General features: G+C 32.3%; 1 protein-coding gene across 50 annotated transcripts in view; it reads right to left on the minus strand.

Annotated features, from left to right (window-relative positions):
• Positions 1 to 15,224, minus strand: part of RIMS2 (regulating synaptic membrane exocytosis 2) — a 592,512-nt gene that overhangs the window by 299,350 nt on the left and 277,938 nt on the right. For all 50 annotated transcript variants that reach the window (XM_074316891.1, XM_074316853.1, XM_074316856.1 and 47 more), the window contains one exon: positions 6,542 to 7,467. In XM_074316891.1, coding sequence (XP_074172992.1) covers positions 6,542 to 7,467 — 926 coding nt within the window. The remainder of the gene's footprint in view (positions 1 to 6,541; positions 7,468 to 15,224) is intronic.

Consider the following 15,224-nt stretch of genomic DNA (forward strand, 5'->3'; position numbering starts at 1 on the left):
TTAAAAACAATTTTTTTTCTTTAGGCTTAACATACTGTTTCATCCATAATTAACAAGAAAATATTTTTGCAAAAGGAAAGAATTACCATCTTAAACATCTTAAGTGCTGCAATTTACCAGGAAACAAAAATTTCTCCTTTATTCCCATTTGTAAATCTACCTTCTAGCTATGCACTTTAAAAATTACTTTGAGTTAGTTTAGTTTCTTAATCTGCTTACACTTGTGTTATATAATTTCAAGCCTGAAATAAGCTGTGTAACATGTATTTGCAACTGATTTTTCATAGGATGAAAAGTATCCTAGTTTTAGAAAATACATGATGAAATAATTTCAAGTTGCCTAAGGTAGCACCAGAGTAATTACTTATGTCCATGTAAATTTTATGCAATGAAGTTCTTTTATTCCATAGTGAAGCTCTAAGACTCATGCTATGATTGGAATCATTATTTAGCATAAAATTATTTTACCAATTGATGGAATGAATCAATCTTTGACTCAAGAATTTTTACTTGAGAAAATCTTAGGAATAAAATAGCTAATTGAAAAATGTTTAAATATTCCCATTACTATAAAAAAATTTTAGTCCATTTGGTTCAGAATTCCTTACCTGTTTAATTGGTCTTAAATACCATAAATCAGGATTTTCCTCAAATCCTTAGTGTATATTGCCTATCGCTTCAACAGCCTATTTTCTTTATAATGTATATAGTAAATTAATTACTTACAAATTACAATAAATTTGAGATCATACAAGGGGATAAATTTCACTATTAATAATGACACCTAAACTCAGACATATATAAAGCTGATGTCTTTAGGGTTTGTCTTTAATATTTTAAGACCCATGATTCTATCTGGAGATTTGCAATCTATCTTCTTGTATTCCTATTCTTGGCCTGTTTTCCAAATTTTTCCACCTTCTCACTTCCATTCACCCTCTCCCAAAATTAAATGCAAGGAAGCAGTGTGTTGTGCTACTATCAAGAATATAATAACTGAATCAAACATTCCACAATTTATACATTAGGGGATTGCCATACACATGTATTCTTGCATTTACTAGTACAGAGAAATGAGACCTGTAACAAGCAAGTAAAAATCAGTCATGTTAGGACCTGGAAAACGGGGGAAACAAAAACTCCCCACAGTTGATTTAAAAAAGATCAAACTGGATATCTTTTGTGCAGTTGCACAAATGGTTGACAACATGGTTATGTAATTAAAGTGAAAAAAATGTTGCATTATAATATTAAGATTAAAATGTATAAAATTGGAAAAAGTATACTGTCTACAATATATGAATTAGCCACTGAACATCATCTCTAGACCTTTTTCCAGGTACAGAAGAAGACGGGGGAGACAGGGAACACTAGTATCAAGTGAGTCACAAAATTCTAATATAATAGAGTAGCTTTAAACCATTTTTGACCATGATCTACAGTAAGAAATATTTTATATTGTGAGCCTATGGAGTATACACACAACACTAAAAAAAAATGTTTTACAGATTAATTACCCTTACTCAGTAACCTTCACTCTGATGTTTTCTACTCTATCCTATTGCAGTCTCCCTCATTTTAAAAATACTGCTATGACTCACAGTTGCTTCTGAAAGTGAGGAGGGAAGGAGAATAAGTGGAGGGGCTACAGGTGGAGGGTGGGGAGCCGTGATGGGGGACTTTGCCCCAGAAGGAATATTTGGAAATGGCTGTAGATGTTTTAGGTTATTACAATTTGGGGTGGGGATGTTACTGGCATCTAGTGGGTAGAGGCCAAGGCTGCTGCTAAACATCTTGCACAAGACAGTCCCACAAAACAATTTTTCAGCCCCAAATGTCAATAGTGCTGAGAATGAAAAACTGCTCTGGATTATTTAATAAGGAAATCATAGATAAAATTGGAAAGTCAATAGTACTTTTAAAGCTTGTGAAAAATGTATTTTAAACTTTGGGAGATGTCCAACATTTAATTCCGAGATACTATGGCATCAACAATCTAAGACTTATTTCTTCCCATAATATAAAGGTAGAAAAGAAAATTGCAATTTTCTAACCCAATACAACATATAGGAAAGCAATCAATATAATATGTGAAAAACAAACTATATAATAATGAGGGAAGAGATTAGTGTCACAAAATATGCAAATCATACAAAATCAGACATGGCCAATGCCCCTCTCTCTTCTGAAATCCCATAGTACCTATAGTACAGTGAGATTATATTGCTATTTATTTTAGACTCTCAATTTTTTTAGAATAGAAACAATGTCTTATTTATCTTTATATTCTCTTCTAGTTCCAATCCAACACTTTGCAAATAGTAGGCACTAAAAAAATACTGGACAGAAAAAGGAGTAAACACGTGTCTAGTATTTAGTGAGATATTGGATTACATCTCAAATGATATCTCAAGTTAAAAGTATATTATTCTTCCTAGCCTGGAAATACAAGCCTAGTTCAGTATGAAGCAGATACTGGAAGAGGCGAAACTGACACAAATGCATTTTATTATTTAAAGATCAGAGAAGATCCTGATATGTAGCAGAAGCTATACTGTAACATATAAGGGCCTGCAAAGAATCTTCCTGCAATAATAATGTTGCTGGGTGCTATTTATACAGTATTGGTTAACATTTTAGATTATCTGATCCAAATTTGCTTTGCACATTTTTGAAAGATTTTGCATAACAAGGAAAAGAGATAGAAACGTAAAAGACAATGAGAAAGCTATCTCACCTGTAAACCATACTCTTTAGAGTTATTTAACTAGGTATAATAAAGCAAAGGGATGACTATCTGTTAAAAGTTGGTTGATTCTCATGAGAATGATGTACCCACATCCAAATATGCAGGAAAAATATCACTAATAACATTTTTGTAATTATTGGGAAGAAGTTTCAAACAGTTAACTACCAAGGATGGCTATGAATTACAATGTCAGATCTCTTTAAAAGTAGCTTCTTCCCAAATCGGACTGACATTTTTTCAAAAAATAATAAAAAATGCTACCCTAATGATGAAAAGTCAAGACATGACACATTTTAATCTTTTTCCCATATTATTCCAGTCTCTGACCAGCTACTTCTCATCAATGAATACTATTGGGGGTAATAGCAAACAGAAAAAGGTTATTTTATTTAGATTTCTTACTTCAGAGGAATTAAATTATGATTGTCCGCTGGAAATACATGTTGGCAGAAACCATACTCCATGAAACAACTTATTAGACAGATGAGAAGGAGGATCATCTCTAAGAGTATCCACTAAGAGCTCAGGTTGGGGTACAGCACAGATGTGAGTGACTTGTAGTTTTCTTTCCATATTTCACAAATGTTTTAGTTCTGCTAAATAGTATTATAAAGGATTTTAATTTAACTCATATATAGCTTTTTATTTATGTGAGATTTTTATAAGTGTTTACTTCAAAATCCTGAAACAAACTATAAGCCCTTAAAAGGGATGCCATATATAAAAAGCTTTCAACTATTAGATTGATGCATTTCTGGTTTGGGGGGAGGGTGAAAAGTGAAAGCATTATGTGGTAAAAGTGAAAGCATTACTTTAGCAAAGAATAATAAAAGTATGTAACAGAATCTAAACCAAACCATTAAGAATAACAAAACTATCTTTTTCTTATCTTTTAGTATTTTGATACACTCAGGCAAATACAAAAAACGATTAAACTTAAGATTATTAAATATACTTAAGAAAGTATTGTAGCTTCTGGGAAATATCTATGTGCTCTATGATACTATGAAGATCTACACTTTCTTTTTATAGATATTTGTAGTTCAACAAATACAATTTTCTTATTTATAACTAAAATGCAACTTGTATGAAATGAGGCTCTAACTTGACTTTTTTTCACCATATGTGCATTTTCCCCAAGCCCATTTGTTGAATCACGTATCTCTTCACTCTTGGTTTGTGGTAATTTCTTTTTTTTTTTACCTTGGTTTGTGGTAATGTCTTTTTTTTTATCACTTATTTGTTTTAATATGCCACGTAGCAAAAGGATTATTTTGTACTGACAGCAATTGAGCAGAAGCAAACACAAGAAAAGCTCTGCCCTCCCCCTATTTGCCGAAAAGCTGGACATACATTTGCAAAGGTGACCCATTCTCTATCAGAAAGGACAGAAGTTAACCAGAGATAACTCTGGACCCTGGTAAGCACCAAAGGAATTTAAAACAAGTCTTACTAAAACTAGCCCTTATTTTCCATTGTTTCCCCATATACTTGCCTTCCCACAACTGGCCACCCCTAGAAGCTCAGAGTCCCTTTCCTTTGTCTTGTCACCTCTCTAAAAATGTACTGTTCTTTTGTTAAGCTGCTCTATAAACCCAAATTCTTACCACCCCTTTGAGTATCTCATAGCTGACTGCTCTTATTTGTATGCACATGATATAAAATGTCAGTTTGTTTTTCTCTTGTTAATCTGTCTTTTGTCAGTCTAATATACAGGCCCCAGCTGATGAACCTAAAATGCACAGAAGGAAAAAAAAGAGTTAAAATTTTCCTCCTCTACACTTTCCACATTAACTTTATAAATAGCATACTTCAATGAACCAATTGGGATTATGACTAAAATGTTATTAACTCCAAGAGATGATTTGAAAGGAACATGAAATGAATCTCTACTCACATCTTCCTTGTGTTACTCAGGAAAGTTTTATAACTTTCTTCATGTAGGACCCTCACTTCTTATTATTTTTAAATCACCTTTTCTGTTTTTAGTTCAAAATAGGAACTGCCTTTTATTTACATTTCCTAACTAATTATTTTTTGTACAGTATAAAATGATTCTGGATTAGGGGCGGCCGGTTCCCTCAATTGGTTAGAGCGCGGAGCTCTTAACAACAAGGTTGCCAGTTCAATCCCTACTTGGGCCACTATGAGCTGCGTCCTCCAAAACTAGATTGAAACAACTTCCTGAGTTGGAGCTGATGGGTCCTGGAAAAACCCAAAATAAATTAATTTAAAAAAAAAGATTCTATATTAATTTCACATCTAGTTGCCTTCTTGAATTCCATTATTGATTTCCATGCATTCTTATGAACAAGAAATCAATTATTCCTCAAATAGTGTCAGAAAATTGTGTGTAGAGGAGTTTGGTACAAGGAATTCATATTAGATAATCCCCTATCTGATTTATTTTGTCATACACCAAAATAAATCACAGAAAGATTAAAAAGTTAAAGTTTAAAAAAATAAATAATAAAAACATGAGAAAATATGCAGTTAAATATTTAACTGATTTGGGGATGAATAAAGCTTCTGAGAATAAAAGGAATAGAAAAAAATCACCAAAGAGGCAAAGAATTAGCTATCTTAAATTGAATATTTCCAAATAACCAAAAAAATATGTAGATAAACGTCACAATGAGAAATACATTTGGAACAGATGACAGTCTAATCGGTAAAATCCTAATCATGTGAAAAGCTCTCATAAATCAGTAAGACAGAAAAGCTCTTATAAATCAATAAGACTATAATTAATACCCCATAGGAGCATGGGAAGAAGAAATAAAAAGAATGAATAGATAATTCACAGAAGATACCAAACACCAATAAACATACAAAATCAAATTCAAATTAAAATGACAAAGAGATAGCATTTTTTTGTGGTCAGTTCAACAGGCAGAGACTTGGTTCATCTAGCCTGAAAGCTCAAGCATATCTGCTTCATGAAAGCATATGAAAGGCACATGGAGTGTTATAACCTTTTTGGAAAGCAGGTTGGTAATCTGAATTAAAAACTTTAAAAAAATCAAATCACGAATACGTATTTGTGAAATACTGAGAGATATAGGCAAAAAAAATATGTATAAAGATAACCATTATAATATTATTTATACTAACAGAAGCAACTGCAATGCCCCCATATAAAGGAAGAGTTAGTTTGTGGTATGTCCTTACAATAGAACATTAATGTAGCCCTTTAAAACATATTTCTGAAGAACATTTAATGGCTTGAAAAAAGCTAATGATATGACATCAATTAAAAAAATTGGAACACAAAATTATATATATATATATATATAGTATGATATCAATTTTATAAATATGTAAAATATGAATGCAGGAAAAGGGGAAGAAAATACAACAAAATGTTAATAATGGTTATATTTGGGGGTAAAGATTATGGACAGCTTGTATTTCATTCTTTTACACTTTGAGGAATTTTTCAGATATTCTACAGTAAACATATTGTTACTTTAAAAAGGAAACACAAAAATGTTATTTTTACAACTATAGCTAAAAGGTTTTTAAGAATATGCCACCAAGTGGGGCAAGAAAATTTTTAGAAACAAAGCAAAATTTTTTTTTTAAATCAGCAGACTTACAGAGAAAATTCACTTTTTATAACTTAAAATTTTCATCACATAACCAACACCATTAAAAGACTTTTAAAATAAAGTATAATAAATATGACTACCAATATCTAACGTTTAAATGTTTACTCAGAAATACAACCTGAAAAGAAAACCCCTTATCTACTCAATTACAGGGAATTGTGATTAGAATAGAGTAGCTTACCTTTTTCACTGACACTCTCACTTTCAATCTCAACATCATCACAACTTGTATATTCAGGTGTGGAAGCTAATTCCTCCTCTGAACTGCTCAATGAAACCTGGCGCATTTTACCTCCTTTCTTCGATTTATGAGGCTTTGGTGGTGGTGGTCTTACTGACTCTGACTGGTCAGAACTGAGAGAATCATTCCTTAGCATGGTTTCCATTTTTTCCCGTTTTGTTTTCCTCACAGCAGAGCTAGGATCTAAGTGGTGTTGTTTCCTCAGTGAGTCAGTACGTCTCATGTCTTGTCTATCGATGGGGATTGGACTCCTCCGGGGGGTAGGAGGGCTATGGTTTGTGGTCCTTTGTGGATAAGAACTTGGTCCCTGAGCCTCTCGAGTTCTTTCCATTGAGTAAGATCGCTGACTTTCCATGGCAGCTCTACGTTCAGATATAGATCTTTGCCTTGATGGTCGTTCCATCCTTAGCATAGACATCCTAGAATCTTCCAGTTCCGCATTTGCCAAAGAAACATCGCTGTGCCTCCTCTCATGCCGCGCTCTGGACACTTCCGCATGGATACGCATTTGCTCTTCGTAGGGCTGTGGCTTGACTGGGTAGCGGGCCAGATTCGGGTCACTGCGGTAGCGCGCCTGGTACTCCTCCTCTCGCCTTTGTCTCTCATATTCGTCTCGACTCTCCACATCCTCATCATCTACAATATATTCTTTGGAATGCCTATGACTTCTCCTATTGGAGTCCCTATAATTTATATGATCAGACTCTTCATAAAACTGAGGTTCGGGTTGAGACCGCCTCTCAGCATAATCTGACGGAGACCTAGGCATGGCGCTATCCGAAGTGGCATACTGTGAATATTCCTCTCTTTCTTCCCTTTGGTCGTATCTTCTATTCTGATCTCTGGACACTGAGGGACTTCTTTTCCTAAGTAACCAAAGAAAAAGAATGATGAAGAGCAACATCCAAATAATTTTACATTTTGCTGATTCACTGGCAGGTTGACGGATAAATTCAAATAGTTCTTTTGCTTTCTTTTTTAAATTTCATTTTAAAGTCATGCCATAACAAAAGATTTACTTATATTCATTTTATTCAGTTCAAATAGGAAATTGTAATGGTACTTTTGATGTGGTTATTGAATGCATGATACACTAGATAAAAATATACTTATGCCCTGAAATTAGGTAACCACCATATTCTGCTGCTACAAAATAGACTTTATTCCAATTTCTTTGCTCGGTTCAATATACTTCAGCTATCTCCCAACTGTTATTCAGAGGCTTAAAAAAAAAATAATTCCCCTTTCCATTCTCTCTATTCCTGACACCTTGGTATGAAAGTTACCTGAAAACATAATGAAGCCAAACTGACTTGGCTAAAGAGTTGAATACCAAATATATGGTGATGTAAGGAGAGCTGACGCTGGGTGGTGAACATACAGTGTGATACATAGATGATGTATCACACCTGAAACCTATGTAACTTAACTAACCACTGTCACCCCGATAAACTTTAATTTAAATAAAAAGTTGAATACTTTTTGTCTAAAACTCTTGGCTCTCAAAATTCACCACTCATTCATGCAGATCATGCCTAGTATTGGTTCATCTATATCTTCATCTTATTGTTATACCTCCAACCCTTCCTTACTGCTCTAATTTGAGATAAGCAATCTAAATAAATACCAACAATACTGATTTATTCATCACAAAACCCCTAGAAGTGAGAAAGCCCTGCTACTCATTCCATCTTCATTAAGATTCAGGCCAGCTCCATGACACTTGTGTTCTCTGTCTTCATATCTGACTCCTCATATTTCCTTACAGTCTCAGAAGATACTGTGTATTGTTCTCAACCTGCTCCTCTAACACTGGTACGACCTGGTGGGCCTGGCAATCACACTTAGTATTAATACTCTTTGCCAACAAAAATATTCACAGATGCCTCTTCTCTGGCAAGAACTCAGATAATGTCAACCATTAGCCATGACCATTAACAATGGTACTAGAATCCTGAAGAAGACAGAAAAGGTGTAGAATAACTGTTAACGGCGATTTTGTCTGAACACATGAAGAACAGATAGTGAAATAGTGGGCTCAGTTGAATTTAAAGATGACCAACATTAGACAGCTCAGCTTAGACAATATTTTGGGCCCAAATGCAAGAGCAAAGAAATTCTGCAACCCAGCACATCATCACTGTTCTCTAAAGTCTCCTCTGTGTCCCCGAATCCTTTTCCCCCATATCTGGAATACAGTCTGCCAACGTATCAATTAGGGTTCATTAAGGAAAATAGAAGTCACTCTAGGTTTTCCAGGTAGGAAGGGTTTTAATACAGAAACCAGAAGCTATACAATTATTGAACAAGATAGGGGAATGAAGTCCAGAGAAGTTAATACTGCTGTTCTTAACCTGAAAAATAAAAGCAATGGTTCTCAAAATGGTCATTAGGAAGTGGCTGTGAATCTGAAGAGTTTTGGGGAATTTGCCACCAATTATCTAGGAGGCCTACTCATCAGGGTGGTCAATTAACAGGAGTTTGCCCAGGAGCCACTAAGACTTTCACATCTGCCCATCTGCCAGCCAACAACTGCTGCTTGACAATAATGGATTCTGTATCTCTTCCATCTGTCAAATCTCACACAAATGCATTAGCAAGTTAGACTCTAACCTGGAACCACAAAGGGAAAAGTATCATGATAAATGCTCCCCTAAATGTTTTACGATTAAGCAAGTGGATGTGATCTTTTTTTTTTTACATTGACATTCTTATATTTACAAATAAATATAAAACATTTAGGATTTAATTACAAATCTTTTAGGTTACAATTGTTACATAAAATATATTCCTACAGTTTAAAATATACAATCAAAACAGAGCACTCGAAATAATTTTTATGGTATTAACCCACATAATATCCAAATATGTGTCTGTTATGCAGAATTCATTTTAATTTTTGTCATTATTTGTATACATATGACTAAAGACAAAAATTAATTAGCATGGCAGCAATGTATCATGAAAAGAACACTGGAATTGAGGGATCTGGGTTTCTTAGTCCTACTTTTGCCATTAACCAGTTATTTGAATCTATATGGTCATTTATGCTTTGAGAGTGTATGTTTTAAAGTGAGAGACAGATTATACACTTTAACTTATATATCATTTTAATAAATATGTATTATTAGGCTGGTGCAAAAGTAATTGCAGTTTTTGCAATTATTTTTAATTGTTTAAACTGTGATTACTTTTGCACCCACCTAATAGTTAAGAAGTAAATGCCACACACTACAATATAGAGTGGAAATACAGAAATTAGTAAGAATCCCTTGATTTTGAAAGGCTAAATGATTCTAAAACCCTCTTCCATTTCTTAGGGACTATGATCTTATAATATTGATACCCCACTTCATCAAGTTAATATGTCTAAATGAAAGCTTAAAACATAGCAAGAAACAACAAGGATAGTCCTGTCAAGATGTAATTAACTGAGTGATGCCAATTTTCAACATATTCACATCTCATTAACTGGCTATTGATTTATATCTACTTACTTTACTAAAATACTGGGATAATTAAGGAACCCTACAGAATCAGTTCCTTCTTAAATTGACCACCTAACCTCCATTTGATACAGACTTTATGTCAGGAATTCAAATATATTTTGGTATGTTAAAACTAACATAATAATTATTTGCATGTAAGTTAATAAAGATATTTGTCTCTAAAAACATAACAGTTATTCATAGGCTTATTTAACACCAAGAAATTGATACTGTTCTAAGAGTAAATTTCAGTGTTTCACAGCTTTATACGGGGTACATAAGGAATTTTTTTTTTTATTTCATTCAGCGATTATTTAATGAAATTCTAATTTCCATAAAACTCAATATGGGCTGAATACGAAATTATATAGCTATCTATAAATACATGAATTTAGGAGACATAGAAATGGAAGAAAAATGTGATTTCTAAAATAAAGAACATTACTGCATTAGCATGGACCAGTAAGATGAGCTCATTAGCTAAAGCTCACTTTTGTGCCTTTATATTTCCTCAACTTAATACTACTCATCTTATTTACAATTAACTAATTAGTGCCCTGTGCTGTCCTCTAGACTTTAAAACCTTGAACCAGAAAAGACGGTGTCTAATATACCTTTGTATCTCTATTACTTATTCATTCACTCAACAAACATTTATTTAGGGTTTACTATGTGCCAGGTTTGATTCTAGTTGTTGGAAATAAAACAGAGAAAAGATAAGGTCGCAGCTCTAAAGAAGCTTTCTTTCTAGTAGGGGAGACAGGTAGTAAACATAAAAATAAATACATTAAGTTTATATAGTGATAAACACTACAAAAAATTGAAACATTAAAAACAAACCAGTGACTAAGGGAAGCTACTTTCTGTATAGAAGGTCTTTCTGAAAAGATACATTTGAACTAAGACCTGAATAGATACTGAGGGACTGAGGGTGCCAAAAAAATGTACACACATTTTAAGATAACATGTATACAGTTTTTTGGCACCCCTGGTAGTTATACTAAATATAGCCTATTTATATAAAATATACAACTCCACTGAAAATGTTTTGTGTTTCTCATTAAGTTGTTATTATTTTCTTAAAGATTTTTTACTCAAAGCTCTTATAACATATAAATCTACTGAATTCTTAATTGCTACTTTATTAAATCAAGGATTTTCCAAGGTAGTTGTAGTTGACCTCTAGAATCCGCCTCAAGGCAGCCCACTAAGCCTTTTTCACACACCCCTCCCCTTTCAAAAGAGTTCATGCTCCCAAACTGGGTAAATTCCAATTCCCCATTACACCTGACCTGAATTGAAAGTCAAAAGTAAAACAAGCAAATTAAATCAAAATGAATAAATATAGTTTTATCATACCATGAAAATTACTTGAATGCTTTAAGTTTGTTAATACAAATTAATCGCTGAAATGTGAAAAAATAAGGCCGTACAAGAAGGAGAAGTAAAAAATTTCAGAAAACGTTAAGGGGGAAATTGGATATTTTGAAGGCAATTCAACATAATGGTGACCTTCCTCCTCACTGCACTTTTTCCCTAGGTAATCTTATCCATTTCTATCCAGGTATATCTCTAATACCCGTAAAATGTTACGTTTCATGAAGACTGGCAACCAGGATCTAAGGAGGCTGGCATATAGCAGGTGCTCAATAAACATCTGATGAATTAAATAATTAATTAATTCTCCCCTAAATCATCTCTACTTTTCATGGCTTGCTCTTTTTTCCTATACTGAAACCCTCTGATTTGCTAAAATAGTCTAGTTCTTCTCTTTCTCCCACTACTCCCATGGTAGAAATGGCACCTCGAGTGAAAGGAAGAACGTACTTATATTAGTAATGGAATTTAGCTCTATTCTATGTTAACTGAGTTTTTTTTTGTTGGGCTTCAGAAACCAACTGTTGTTTGTAAAATGACTTCTTTGGCAAAATGTATTTTGAGTATCAATCACTTTACAATCAAACATTTAGAAAATAAAAACCTCTTTGTAAATTAGTGATTTTCAGTAATATACGTATTGAACATCACATTGGGTATTATAGGACAGAAGTAGGGAAAAAAATTGAAGAAAGGAAGACTTCATTCCCTAAGATTGAAAGTAGGGTATAAATAAAGTGATATAGTTAGTCTTTATAACACAAGGAATATATTCTATTTTATTGATAAATAAGAATACTTATAGAATTCAGTTCCACCAGAAGAAAGGTTATTAATGAGTCCTTACCAAGCCATATGAGGGCCTTTTTAAAAATCATACCTTCAATTAATTAACTTCAACATTAAATCCAGCAATCACTTTGTTCTAGAGATTATGAAATTTGCCTGAAGCATGTGAATCATACTGTAGATACTGATTTGTACTGGATTTAAGTAAAAATAGAACAGTCATCATGATTTCTGAAATTGGGGTAACTACTGCCACTGTTACTTAACGTGGAATCAGGTTTTAAAAACTACACTTTAACATTATAGTACCATACAGTATATTAAAGCTGATGCTAGAAGTCAGGCAAGATTTCATTCTAAGAATATTCTTACCAAATAATGAAGAATTTGATATCAGTTACTCCAAAATATTAAAATACTTGCCAAAACAATTTTAACAACCATATTGTGAATTATTGTATTTTATACTCTCCTTTGAATTAAAACTGCTCTGTTCCTTAGACATTATACTTTTTTTCAGGAACTGATGAAAATTAAAGTACTATACCTCTAATCTCTATTTTTATTACTGGCCTTTACAAGCATACCTTAGCATTTATTATTATAAAAATGGAAAATATTTCATAGGTAAAATAATACAATGATAAATTTTATACTTCTCTAAACAATCATGAAGCATTTAACAGTATTTAACCCATAAGTTATGATTCAGAAAAATGAAGCAATTCATTTAGATGTTTTATATCACTTAATCCTTCAATGATTCTGAGAATTTAAAGGGCAGAATCCAAAATTATGCATTTCTTTATAATAAAATGTATTTATGATGTAATGCCTTGATTTTTACTCCTATGCATTCTATTAATCCCTGCTTTCACTGATAATACAATGTCAGCAAGTGTTTATATTCACTTTATATTTATATATCTGTTCATCTTTTCTTTATCTAAACCTAGGTTGTTATAATTATTTTCTCTTTCATCACATTATAGTCATCTTAACTGGAATCAGTTTATAGAAAATCACATCTGGAAATATCCTCTTTCTACTTTAATGAATAGAATTTCTGTTCATTGCTTATAATTTTTGTTATATGAACTAACCAATCTATTTCTAAATATTCTAGCTATGTATTCACACTTGATTAAGCATAATAGTTTAAGCAAACAACTCTACAAATAAATTTCCTTAAAATTCCATGTCTAAAAATTATACTGACTGATGGGGAAATTCCAAATAAAAAGATTCTTTACCAATTAAAGTCACTTTCCCAATTACCCAAAGGCATTCTCAATTTATATAATGTATATTAATTTATCATTCTTTTACAATAGTTTAATATTTACAACCTTTACCATTCTATATGGTTTCTATTGCTATGCCACCTGTATACAGCAATACTGACCTTATATACTATACATATAATAATCAAGTTTCTGAAAATACAATCCAGTAAACATTTAAAAATATTTATAAGAATAGTAAATGGGTAAATGGAAATTTTAAGTTTTAATATTCATATATTTTTAATTCTTAAGACCTATGCAATTTTTAAGACTCTTAATGACACTAAAAGTAAAGTGAAGAATTTAAAGATTACTAATTTCTGGAAATTCAAATTTTATATTACAGTTAAGTACTATGTAGGAAAATCTTTTACTTATAACCTTTATTAGTAGAGATCATTAAATAATTGTCATTTTATAAATAAAAGGATAGAAACATTTAAAGAATCAATAATCTGAAAAAAGACCTCCATCTGTTTTAAAGCTTCATAAAGCATGAATATTGCTAAATAAATTAAAATGATACCTCATTAATTCAATTACACATACTAACCATATAGTTTAAACATAACATTTCAATCAAATTCGAAAAATGGAAGCTGTTAAAACACATTAAATCAAGGACTTAACAGAAATATAAAATCCTATAAAACATGAAATATATAGGTTCCATTCCTACAATTCCTACAAAAAGCTTTTAACAGGTCAAACCATTTATATTCATTACAAAACATAAAATAGATCAATCTTTTTTTCCACATCACAATACTTAACACAGTATTATAGTTTTACCTTCTGCTCAACCAATGCACAGCTGCTGAGCATGAAGCATCACGTTGACAAAAATACATTAACAGTGCCAGGCAGTGCTTTCATTTAATCCTTCTAGCTCGAGCAAAATCATAGGAGTCATCCTTAATCAGGTGATTTGAAACTCTCTGCTGCTTACAAACACTGTATTTCCAAAGTCAATTACTAAAAAAATTACACATAAAATAACACTTATTCAAGGATGGAGTCATAAAATCCTCTAATGATGGGCCTGTTAAGGAAAAGGTTATTTTTTAAGGCTGTTACTCTGTGGCTGCATATAGCTCCAGGTCAAGTAAGAATGTACCCTGTAAGGAGGATTATGGTACTTAGCTGATTAGTGCCTCACAATACTGAAAACCAAATGCATTTCGGGGCACCATACTTAAAACAGACAGATGCAGAAATTTGTAAACCATGTTATCCTATATGAATTACAATATTTTTAAATTAACAAAATTCATTGTTTGTTATTGATAAGCCTAACTGCACTGCTTTCACTATAAAATGTATAGTGATAATAAAAGGTATTGATGTTTTAATAGGTTTATTCTATGACTTCTTTTCAATTGTTCAATAACAAGTTTCTTAATCTTTACTAAAAAGAGAATGCCACCCCAAAGGGCTAATGGCTTTCTATAGAAGGGTTTCTATAGAAATTCAATAAGAGAACTAATGTGTTCCATGAACTGAGAGGTTGATTAGACACTTGAGTTTAAATCAAGTTTTGCTCACTTTATCAATTAACCTCTTACTGCCTGTATTTAGTCATTAAAAAAAAATACAAAAGAAGATAACATCACAGATTCCTTTCTATGAAAAGTCAATTATCAAGTGTTACTATTATACTTCTCAGAATTACATTTAAGTGAT

This window comes from Rhinolophus sinicus, linkage group LG12, assembly GCF_036562045.2.
Source record: "Rhinolophus sinicus isolate RSC01 linkage group LG12, ASM3656204v1, whole genome shotgun sequence".
Lineage (NCBI taxonomy): Eukaryota > Metazoa > Chordata > Mammalia > Chiroptera > Rhinolophidae > Rhinolophus > Rhinolophus sinicus.